The sequence below is a fragment of the Diadema setosum genome, chromosome 2 (assembly GCF_964275005.1).
Source record: "Diadema setosum chromosome 2, eeDiaSeto1, whole genome shotgun sequence".
Taxonomy (NCBI): Eukaryota; Metazoa; Echinodermata; class Echinoidea; order Diadematoida; family Diadematidae; genus Diadema; species Diadema setosum.
The window spans coordinates 44,069,433-44,082,233 of record NC_092686.1 but is presented as its reverse complement, the minus strand read 5'-3'; the positions used below and the strand labels follow the sequence as shown (position 1 = coordinate 44,082,233).

Here is a 12,801-nt window from a genome sequence, read left to right as displayed (position 1 = left end):
CAATCAAAAAACAAAACAAAACAGTATATGGAGTCAATTACGTGTGTGTGTGTGTGTGTGTTGTTTTTTTTTTTTAAATTATACACGTCTAAATGATCATTAAACCTCACCATGATCAGTGCATACGGCTGAGAAGATGGGGGGGGGGGGGGCTGTGCTGTATGGCTTTACATACAGTCGGCACAAGATTGTGTTGCTCGTGGTGAAGAAAGATACAGATCTAAATGAGTAATCGAGTAAAGTATGTGAAGGCATAAGTTGATAGATGGAAGATATTGAGGTATTATTCAGTGTTGAGCAAGCACAGGTTTGAATCATAATCTACAAAAAAGGAAACAGACTCCTACATATATATACTTGTCAAGAATAGCATTAAGCACATCCCCATCAGCAGAAGTAGCTCCATTATACTCTGCAGCCAAAGAATAACAAGGACTGTATTTCTTTCATAGGAGGTCACTGACCTATCTATGGGGGAACAGAGGCTCATTCTAAACAATGACATATTATCGCATTAATATGCAAATGATACCCAATTTTAGGTGTTCATGTTCTTACAGCCAAGTGAGTAGGACAAATGCCACAAGTTGACATACAAACTATCTAACACATGTTATCATAACTGTTTTCTGCTAGACTTTTGGCTGTCATGTTTGCTGGATAATTGGTGATCAAGACATGTTCTACTATCTTCCTTGAGATGATGATTATGAAAGTTTGCTTTTTTTTTTGTTCACCTTCTTCCCAATGAAAATTTGCTGATCTTCACAAAACTACAGTACATGAATTGTTATTGCAAAGTAATATGTTATGTGTGCACATTGCATTACCAGAAGAAGGGGAAAAAGGATCTTTTCAATGAGTGGAAGATCCTGGGTGAAAAAGTTGCGACCTGAAGTGTATTTCATCACTTCCAGCTCAGTAGTGGTGCAAGTATTAATTTTATCTCTTTCATCAAAATCACTGGCCTTAACACTTACTCGAACAAGAGTTAATATCATCAAGATATCACAAAATAACCACTTTTAAATATATATGACATAACTTCACAGCCTGCTGTTTGCTAACATACACAGTTTCACAACTGGAAGATGCATGACATCATGTGCAGTGGACTAAATATATTCATTACTTGGTGAATACCGGTATGAGTATTTCGGCAAGTGTGTGGTATCTCTTTCCTGCATGTTCCAAGTTTGTAACATGAGGTGAAACATCACAATTCTGTCTCCACACAATCAGCACAGCTGAATGAGAGCACAAGGGAGCGAGTACACAAACTCTGCTCAACTTGAATCAAAAGCTCTCGAGTTATAATGCATCAAGTACAATCCGTACCTCACTGCATTTGTTTCCCTACGCCACAACAGGGCAAACTAGGTTAAGGGTTTAATCGCAATACAAGAATGACAATAGCAATCCTTGCACACATCAATGTACATGATTTATGCAAAGTAAAACAAAGTTACTTTGATAATAGCTTAACAATCACTTTGGTTCAAAAGCTAGGTGGTCCACATATTTTTGTACAAGTTTAACCCCTGTAGTACAAAGCCTTTCACACATGTTTGAGACATGTGACGGCCCATTGCAATACCATCACAAAGTCACAATTGGAACACTATGAAATAAGCCCAAATACAGGACATATGTGAGAATAAGTTGACTTCTAAGAAAAGTAATATACTCACTTGTATTGCTATGAACTTCTGATGTATTTTCTTAATCATCCAACTGTACAACTGTTCATGAGATCTTCATGTTTGGATGAGTTCAACCTTTACCTTTTTTCCATATTCTGTGTCAAACATTTTCAGCAATTTGAAATTCTATGTTCTTAGTTAAGTGGGCAGTGAACACATATTTTCAAGAGAGACACATACCATTTAAAAGTGAGACTCCTCTTCTCAGAAAAAAAAAAAAAAAAATCAACAAAAGTCAGAGAATTCTTCCAAAATACATTTTGGTAGGTTTGTAGCAGGATGCCACATATCCAGCAGCAACTTGACTATTTCTTCTACATGCTTACACTTACGAAGTATTCTGTACGCAGGGATTCTTGTATGGGAGGGTCAGCATAACCAGAGGATCCTATAGTTCCCCTGGGATTACCCGCCGATAGCTGCACAGGTTGTAGCATGGCACCAGATGAAAGATCTTCCTCACACTCTTTCTGTCAGAAAGAGACCTACTGTGCAAGAAATTTGAAGGACTAACTACAAGATTTCTGGCAAATGCTTTCTCTCAGAGCTCAATCTCCTTCCCACATCTCCACTTTGGTCTCTTCCTACATGGTGTCTGACTTGTGGTTGGCCGATCCATGCCCCTCGGCCTTGCGTTTGGCCAACGCCCTCTTCTGGATTTCCACCAGCTTAGACTGCACCTCACCCAGCAAGGGCCTGTCTATGGGCTCCCCCGCCCAGCAGGCTCGCATCAGGTCCCAGCTCTCCTCGTCAAACTGGGGGCGTAACCGCTCTGGCCTCACTCCTGCCACATTCAGAAAGGAAGACTTGTTTAACACCGGAATACTCTTTCTTTTTCACAAGCAAGGAAAGGGTGGCAGTCTACGAACTTAACTTGCTTCTCATCTTGTTGTATCACTCTGGGATATAGAGCCCTTATGGATAGCAATTCATATGAAATACATGCCTTTGAAATTACCCTGAATGTGACTTCTCATTAAAAAATTACTTTCATAGAACTTTGTTGGACTAATTTGATGTATGCAGTCAAACCAAGATTGTGGATCAATACTCCCAGCAATGATGGATATTGGATGGTATTGAACTCATACAAGACGTAATATTATAATAACTTTTTCTTAGTCGTCTGCTTGTTGACAAACATCAGCATCATTGCACTAACTTTCCTTTTTGTATATTGGAGTGAAATTTTTCTCATTTTTATACAAAAACATGATGTGTGTCAGAATAGAAATTCACAGAATATGAATTCATGACTACATAAATTATGCTAATTCTAATCTCAAAACTCTTTTTCCTATATCGATTACCTTACATGCATTTGGAAATGGCAAGATTGGTGGTCATTATTGAGTGTAAATTGATGTTGAAAGAATATACTGATATACATTTCTGACTTAAAAGGTATGCAGTCTTTAAAATGGCTACACTGTGATTGATGGCTTACTCGCACTAGTAGCTACGTCAAACATCTAGGATACAGTGCTCTTTACAACTGCAGAAAGCACAATAATTTAATTCATGACAACACCACCAACCATCTTTAGAATGGGGTGGGGGCACTGTTGCTACCATTATTCATAAACAAGCCAAGGTATGCCATTTTGCATTGAAAAAAAAATAGTTTTCATATATATTATATACATCTTTATTGTCTCTTACGGAATTTCACAGAAGTCATCCCATCCTGAAAAATGTGAATTGACAAATGAAAAATTTGTCTACAAGTTGATCTTTCAGGAGGGCAAGAGCATCACTAACCTTTCTTGACGGATGTCCAGAGGTGGTCCTTGTTGGCACACTGCTCAAAGGCCTGCGGCAGACGCACATGGCCGGCACACACATACCACAGTAGAATACCGAAGGCGTAGGTGTCCACACTGTTGTCGTACTTGCCCGAGAAGAGTTCAGGGGCCATGTGGATGGGTGTGCCCACGATGCTTCCGCTCATCATGGCCTCCGGCTTGCAGAAACCAAGGTCTGTGATTTTGCCACGGTCATGCTTGTCCAGCTTTGTAGTAATGAGTTAAACGGGGAAATGAAAACCTTCTTTACCAGTTCTTTCTTCCAACAGTTTTCACTATTCAAGTTAAACTGACATTCTGCATTGAGGTAATGTACTAGTTAGTACCTCAAGGTTTAACACTCAGACATGGCAGGGAGTTGAGACCAAAAAAAAAAAAAAAAAAAAATGTCTCACCTCCCTGGATACAGCTAGTAATGAATTGGCCAGCAATGACTAGGATTGTCACTGTAGTGTCAGTGAACATGATATACACTTTTGTATGTGCTTTTCTGAATAAACAGATCACATAGTGTACATGACAAAGTATTTCAGATTCTCCAAACAATAACCTGTGTGCTCCTAATGTACTCCAAAATGAGGGCAAAAACCAGAGCAAAGTTGGAGTTAAATGAAAATAAGAGTAGAAGTGTCTCACATGGCTTTTCATATACTAGTATCCACTAGACTTTCAGCAAACTCCACAGCTCATATCTGTGATGTAATGAACACATCCATGAAGGGCCCCGTTGCTAGAAACTTTGCGTTTAAACGCAACTTGCAACTGATTGTCACTGGCCAATCAAAATCATCGTTGCATGCATGTCTTCTTAATAGGGCAGACCCTGAGCCAATCAGAATGGTTGTTTCAAAATTAGCAATTATTTGCAATTGATTGCAACTTTCTTGCAACGGGGCCAAGGACTCAGCGGAAGGGATGCACAAGTGCATGGTAGGAGGATGGATCCTACCGGCATTGCCAATCTCTCACACACTTACCAGCACGTTCTTCAGTTTGATGTCCCTGTGAACCAAGCCAAGGCTGTGCAGGTAGCGTACCCCCTCCGCCACATCCAGGGCGACCTGGAGCCTCTCGGGTAGCTCCATGTTGGCCTTGATGGCTGTGTGCAGGTCCCGCTGCATCCGCTCCATGAGTAGCAGGACAGCCGGTGAGCAGCCCATCCCACCGTAGCCGTGGTCGATCACAGACCCGATGAGTGCAACCACCCGGTCATGCTCTGGAATTGATCTGAGATATAATTGAAAGCAAAATTTAGATGGATGGTCAGAAAGTGGTGAGAATAGGAAATGTAAATGCAGTGCGCTATGTGTATTCCTACCACGAATACTGTGTAAATCAACATCTATTTTCAGTATACAACACACAGGAAGGGACAGAAAGTACATTTTTATCTAAAATTGATGGAACACATAAAAGTAGTTTTCATCATCTCATAATGATAATGATAATGAAAATAAAAACCACTTAAATACTTAAAAGTACAAGCCAGGGATGTCGACCTTTCAAACAGCGCACTACGTATCCGGGCAATTACCCCCAGAGGGCAATTACCCCCCAGCTAAATACTGGTTAGTGGTAAGGTTAGAGTTAAGATTAGGGTTAGGGTTGGGTTTAGTGTTAGGAGTTTGGGTTATGGTTAGGATTAGTTTCAGGATTAGGATTAGGATTAGGGACAGGGGAAGGGTCCGGGGTAATTGCCCAGGGGGTAATTGCCCTAGACCCCTGCAATGCTCTAAACAATTTTTTGATCTGTCTGGGATTGGTGCTTTTCGCTACAGTTTTGTACATGGGAAGAGAATTAATGCCAAGCAGGAAGAGGGGAGAGCGCATAATGAGTACTAAAACTTTTAAATGATTGGACAAACCTAAACTCTTTCATGTTGAAATCAAAGAGAAGAAGAGATGGAGCTTACTGTATAGAGGTTTGCTCGTCAGAGAAAAAAATCTGCAATCACCATGAACAGCTTGAAATACTAACTGCTGTATCTTGACTGCAAGAAGCTACCAGACAAAACTGCCTGCCCTTGAATCTATATTGAAGTGTCAATGTCATATTTGTATATGAGTCAAAAGAAAACATGACATCACAAACTAATCTGATAAGTCACAGCAGCAGTTGGGTATGTTGCCAATCTCTACAATACAGTGTAGGGTGGAATCATGACAAATCATCTACCAAGTCATTATTATCAAACTTGTACTCTCCTCAGACTTCTATTAATACTCATCATAGCATTAGTCATAGACCAAGGATGCTAAATATATTCTGCCAAGTGCCAACATTCATTGTAGAGCACATCACAGTGCATCTTCTCAATATGGAACAGGAGCTCAGAATGTCAGAGTATAGAATATTCTGACCAAAAAAAAAAAAAAAAATCTCAATATTGAAAGGAAACAGCTGAGAGTGTATGAGTGTTACCTGATCGACTGTTAGTTTATGTGACAGTAGCAGTGCACTAACCTGTAATCACTTCGTTAAAGTAACCAAACTATGGGGTGGGTTAATCTAGATATTGATTGACTGATTGATTGTTTGGTTGATTGATTTTGATTCTGCATTTCTTTTTCATACATAAATGTAACACAAAGTTGCAATAACACAAAGTCAATTGAACAAACTGAATACAATATTGTTTGAATCTGATTTCAGTTGAAGCAGGTAAGTGATTAGTCAAGTATTCAGCATTATTCCATGAAAATACAGAATGAAGGCAAGCAGGTGTTATTTTATATGCAAACTTAAGAATCCCATGTACCTGCCATTCAAAAAACAAATTAAACAACTATAAATATTATAATAGAAATGATGTTGTGATATGCATAAAAGCCTGGTATGGGCTTGTGTTGCAAACCATTATGGCTTTCAGGTTTTGTTTTTACACTGAAATCCCACTGCGTTCTTATCTTGACACATACAAAGGTCAGGTCGCCACTCACAAACATACAACACTTACAAACAAATATGGAAATGGTGACCTTCGGTGGTGTTCCCAAATACTGATACCAGGGTGACATGGGCAAATGAAATCAATAAATCAAAAGTCTCAGTGATATACATATCAGTAGCTGTCATATACGTGTATATACATTTAAACAAATATCTATTCCACTTTTTTTTTTGCAGATACATGTATGTGAACAGTGGCTCTTAGCGATTGCCTGCATAATATACTGTAAAATGAGGAATGTTTGTGTGCATTTTAATTTCGTGAATTTCGCGAGAGCCAAGATTTGCAAAATTAAAATGCACATGAAAGTTCTCTCTACACTATATGTATTGAATGAGAGAGGCAACTCGCAGAAATTTCATGCCGCGAAAAAGGCTGTCGGCTTCAATTCGCGAAAATTTTGTGCCGTGAAAATATTGTGTTTTACAGAACGGGGCCCCGTTGCTAGAAACTTTGCGTTTAAACGCAACTTGCAACTGATTGTCACTGGCCAATCAAAATCATTGTTGCATGCATGTCTTCTTAACAGGGCAGACCCTGAGCCAATCAGAATGGTTGTTTCAAAATTAGCAATTATTTGCAATTGATTGCAACTTTCTTGCAACGGGGCCCTGAAGTTTCTGCCTGCCACACATTATGCTGAAATCTGCATGTATGTATTCATCATATTTTTTCTTTCATTAATGATTTATACAAAACTGTTTTCACCTGGAATTTCCAAAATAACATCCTGACTAACCTACCTATCCCTAAGATATATTGGTAGCCTCCTACCTATCCCCAAGATATACAGGTAGCCTCCTACCATAAGGCAGGCTATTACAAACAGGTTGACTATTACAACTGGTTGGAATACAAGTCACCATCATACAATACTCTGCCTCTCAAGTCAGACTTATACACATAGATTAACGCTGAAAGCAGAGTTCCATTCAAGTTACTCAAAAGCTAAAGAGTGAAACAAACTTAGACACCAACTTCTCAATTTTGTCTGCTTCACACATTACCTAAACACCAAGAGCAAAACAGGAAGATTTGCAAGAAGAGCACTGTCAACAGTCTCACATCAAGAAGCAGTACACTACATTCTCTGTCGTTTCACTCTGTAATTTCGGAATATGCGGTCAAGCTCAACAGCACTTTCTATTTCCTACTAACTTGTTTTGCCCCTACCAACCACTAGTGCAGAGCTGCACTGCTAAACACAAGTTTCACAGGTCTTAGCACTCAAAAGTATACAACCACATGCCATCCACTTAATAGAACAATGTGTGTACCCGGAAGTGCCCATAAAAGTAAGCTGAACATGAATACCACTCTGTCATAGAGTTCTCAGGTACAAGGTAGGTTTACAGTAAAGGTACAATAGAGAATACAGATATTAAAAAGGTAGAGAACAGGTAGCACGTAATTGTGGCATGAAAGTGCAGCCTCAATTATCCGAAAACATGCTTTTCATCAGTGTAACATGATACAAGAACTAGTTTGCATTTTCAGCTCCCTCGTCCAGCTTGGAGCCAGTTTCATGCAAATTAGCTAGAGGAATTCTTCACGACTGGACTGTAACTGCGGGTATTACCTTAAGGTTTTGTGTACACATATGACATGGATATGTATACATTTATGGTACATTACACAACAGAAACTAGAAATGTCACTATGGTGACTGATATACACCTTCCCATCTTGCACTGTTCTCCCAAAACATGTACATCTCTAGTAGTCTTAACAATGTGGGATGACAGTTTGAAATGATTGGCAAGAATGACATGCTTGAAAGTATGACACAACCCTAAAATGTGTTGAGTGGTTGTACAATCCTTGAACAAATTTCACTTGGACAGCAAAATTGTTTCAGAGGCCACATACTTGGGAATTGAAGCATTTCATCTGTCTGTTGACCCTTGACCTTTTATCCCATGGTCCACAACTTTCTTCAAATAACTACTAACAAGTTCTATACATAAACCAATTTTCACAACAATACTTTCAATGAGTTTCAAAACATTGCAAAAAAAAAAACCCCAAATTTTAGCAGTTTTATTTGACTTTTGATCCAATGGCCCAAATTGTCCCCTACAGAATCATTGTGCAGTAATGCATGCATATAGTTTTAAGTGTATGTATTTAGTCATTTCCATGGTATGGCGAAAATAGAATAATTTTAGCATTAAATAGTATAATTTCATTGAAACCTGACTTCTGACTCCATGACCCAAAACCTCCCAAGAGAACCACTGTCAAGCAGTACCATTTAATAGTACATGTAGGCCTATGTAGGCCTACTGAGCTTCATGAAAGTGTACTGTACATTGAGCTACATTGTATTTTGGAGATATGGATAAAGAAGTGAACATTTAGCATCTTCACTTGATATTTGACTTTTAATTGACCCTACGGCCCAAAACATTTACTAGGGTATCTTTCTTTGATCTTTGATCTTAAGCAAATGTACCCACAAGTTGATATGAACAGCTTCATCCACTTACACATGTACATACAAAATGCCAAGTTTCATTTGGATACCTCAAACGGCTCTGAAGTTACGCAATCCACAAAATTGCTTATGGATGAAGGACAGACGGAGGGGCAGACAACTTCAAGGGACACTTGCAAAAAAAAAAACAACAACAACAACAATTATAAGAGAGAGCACAAAAGAAAGAAGGATGCCCAAAGTACAGGTGTTTTTACCTTGTGTAGTGGAATTCCATGGCAAGATCATTCCAGTGCTTGTCATCTGGTGGCACTACAGATTTGACTGCACAGTGGGTTATTCCACCCCAAGCCCGGCAGGAATACACCACTCCATACTGCCCTCTCCCTATCTCACGCTCCAGTTTCGGCATGCCTGTGCAAATTATAAGGATAACTGGTTACATGTACTTTTCTTGATACACTTCATGCAGAATAATTTTGATAATGTTCAAGAGTGAATAGAAACCCTATTGATTTTATAGTGCACTTTTTACTGTCATGACAACCAGCATGGTGCTATACTTCCCTGATTTGTCACCATTTTAGAAAGTGATCTTGGGTGAAAAAGTGCATGATGATCGACCCTTGTGATATTGTTATAGTGACGGTCAGAAATGTAGTTTACACAAGTCGGCATACATCTAGGCTTATCACTTTCTCAGGGGAATTTGAAGGTATTCAGAAGTTTTCTGAGTCCACCAGGGCTTTAGTCTGAAATTATGCCAGTTATGGGGGATGTTCCCGTGGTATTGAAAGGAAATGCCTCAGTCAATGAGTGTACTACAACACGACTGTATGCTGACTACACGCAATTCAGCTTTCATGGCCTGCAAATACATGTAGTACAGGAAGTGCCACGAAGCAAATACATTATTCACAAAGTCCTGTTTCTTCTTATCATTACTTCAATGAACCGGAAAGGTCTCTCACAATAATATTGGATTTAAAGCAATTAAACACACTGCATGGGAAATCACAACCAGGATTTCAAGTTCAATGTTCTTTACCACAACAAACATATGGCATAGCATATCACTAAACTGTCTCGCTATGTTTCATTTTTAACATCTGCACACAGAATAGAACGTAAGATGCAATTGATAATATGATGTGCGTTTACATACAATCTTACGCAGTCCCCACAGACGAGGTTTAGAATGGATGCTAAGACTGAACAAAATGTTGCTGTGAGGTACATTGTACGAGCAAGACAGTATCGTAGGTATTCCATGACCACTCGTCTGCACTAAGTCTCTTTGATAAGGTTCAATCAGTAGAAAATCTTTTAGATTATAGGCCTCCATTCTAGTAAGATGGGGAAGTAGAAAATTTCACGACTTGAGAAAGTGACCAACCACACGCCGAGTATACCCTTGTACATCGTATTTTACTCTTTCGTGTCAACATTAGGCTCTGCAAAGCATTTGACTCGACTGGAAAGCTTCCACCTTCCTCTGCTATGATAACGATATGACTATAATATATTTTGCCATAGGCACGCATGGCTGTTCATCAACATGTCGATACAGTTTAATAATTTTGACCACAGAACTTGGAATTTGTACCTGCATCTCTCTTCCCAATATGAATGTTTCCAATATTGATTTCTCCGCTATTTTCTCACTGGACTGCTCAAGTGGATGTTACAGCTGGTGCATCTTTGCAGAGTGACAATTTTGGCAAAAACGTGGTGACCTTTAACCTAATACTTCACACCACTGTCATTCTGAGCAAACAATGCAAAAGAGGGATGGATGGCAGTAAGATCTGAAAACACAATACCTCTGCCACCATTTGGGGTAGAAACATTAACTGTTGAGCAGTATCAAATTGCAATATGGAAAATATCCTAATATCAGAGTCTGACAACAATGCAGTCACTGCAGTACATTATACCACAAGTAATCACTAGGTACAAAACAAACTGGATGGCCACCGAAACTATTGATGGCTCTGTGTAACTTCCTCGATGTTCCGTTAACAACTTTTCTGCGTGTCATGTTTCAAGATTACTGCGCAAGAGCAATGATGACAGACAGCTGTGCAGGACAGTATGGAACTTACTTGACATCTTTACAACTGAGTAAGTACTGCAATTTGGTACATGTGTACACGCATATAATGGATACATTGTAAATACGCATTATACGGGCTCCACACAAACTTTTTTCCTTACTCGCCCTTTGGCCAAGTAGACTTCTCTTTTTTTCATATTTTCACTTGCCTGAAACTAATGAATAAGAAAAAAAAAATCAATAAAAATACGATTGTAATTTGCTTTCATTAATCTAAACCTCTAAGGCCATTTCATGTAATTTGAAGTTTGTAGTCTTCAATCTGGGGTTGCAAGAACTGTGATTTATTAAGAATTTGAATACTTTTGCAACAAAGTGGAAATGAATAGACAGGTGGGCACTATGATGACTTTTATGGACATCTCAAAACATTGTTTTTAATTAACTTTATATTCATTATCTCTTAATAGCAGGGAACTACATAACTTTATTTTACCACTTGCCCAAAAAGAAAGTCCAAAATACAAGGAAATAATATAGAAAGTTAGACAAGGGCTTAATAAAACACAATCATTTGAATTAAACAGCACACATTGATTCACATGCTTAAACACATTGGAGCAACAAACTTGGTCCGATCAAGTGTTGCCACTGTATTGCATTGGGGCTTTTTCACATAGTGTTGGAAAGTTACTGAAATGAAATATAAAGTGTGTTGCATCGCTACACAGCCATTATCTTTGGGTTTCTGTATGGTTGACTTTATGGGTTTGTTGGGGGTATAAGTGAAAACTTTTTGCTTGCCCAATTTGGGCAAGCATTTGTTATCCTTGTTCAAAAACACTTGCCCGAATTTGACTTTTCACTTGCCCCAGGCAATCGGGCAAGTGCTTATGTAGCAACATGTCTTCAGGTTTTTAAAGTTCATTATATGGTGAAAAGAGGGAGCCCTGGTTCTGATGTCCATGATTTTGATGATGCAATCATTTGATAATCCTTCAGCATGGTGTTACCTTTTGCAAATTGATTGTATTAAAGTAACTTTTAAGACAATCAACAATGAAATTCAAATCACCAGTGCTATACTGTAAAACATGATATATTCGCGGCACAAATTTTTCACGAATTGGAGCCGACGGCCTTTTTTGCGGCATGATATTTTCGCGAACTGCCACTGGCATTCAATGCATATAGTGTAGACAAGGACTTTCGCGAATCTTGGCGCTCGCGAAATTCGCAAAATTAAAATGCATGCGAACATTCCTCGTTTTACAGTACATGTATGTGCGTGAAGGAAAAGGGGCAGAGGGGAAGGGGATGATGACAAATTTGCACACTCCAAGTGATCACCACACAGACAACAAATTCATGCATATAATTGAATAATTTGGTTTTCATATTATAAACGACACTGTAAGTTACAACTGTCAACACCCATGACATGAATTTAATTTCTTTTTTTTTTCTTTTTTTTTTTGTCATTAACTTTTTCTGTTCTCATCACCTGATACTTGTGTTGGCAATCTGAGCCGAGTCACATGATTGCTCTGTATACACAGCATTATACACAACATGTTCGCATGCGCTAGCACCGCCTCAATATCAAATACACTGTATTCTCTAGGCTCAGGTAGCTGCTCTTGGGCTGGCTCTAGCTCTGAGACGGCCAAACTAACCAATGGTAATGCTGCGCCAGGCTGCCAACAGCCCAGCACTGTCTCTGATCACACTTATACAATACATGGGCAGTGTGTATTTTGCTTCCTGGACTTGTACCCCTTTTGGTATGATAATGACATTTTAATACAAACAAATTGTACACATAATTGGGTCGCTTTGGCAAGGGCAA

General features: G+C 39.0%; 1 protein-coding gene across 1 annotated transcript in view; it reads right to left on the bottom strand.

Annotated features, from left to right (window-relative positions):
* Positions 1–195: 195 nt before the first annotated feature.
* LOC140246013 (dual serine/threonine and tyrosine protein kinase-like) overlaps positions 196–12,801 on the bottom strand; it is a 46,125-nt gene continuing 33,519 nt past the window's right edge. The window contains exons 7-10 of the mRNA XM_072325462.1: positions 9,154–9,310; positions 4,486–4,735; positions 3,465–3,714; positions 196–2,487 (exon numbers count right to left, since the gene is read on the bottom strand). Coding sequence (XP_072181563.1) covers positions 2,288–2,487; positions 3,465–3,714; positions 4,486–4,735; positions 9,154–9,310 — 857 coding nt within the window. The 3' untranslated portion in view covers positions 196–2,287. The remainder of the gene's footprint in view (positions 2,488–3,464; positions 3,715–4,485; positions 4,736–9,153; positions 9,311–12,801) is intronic.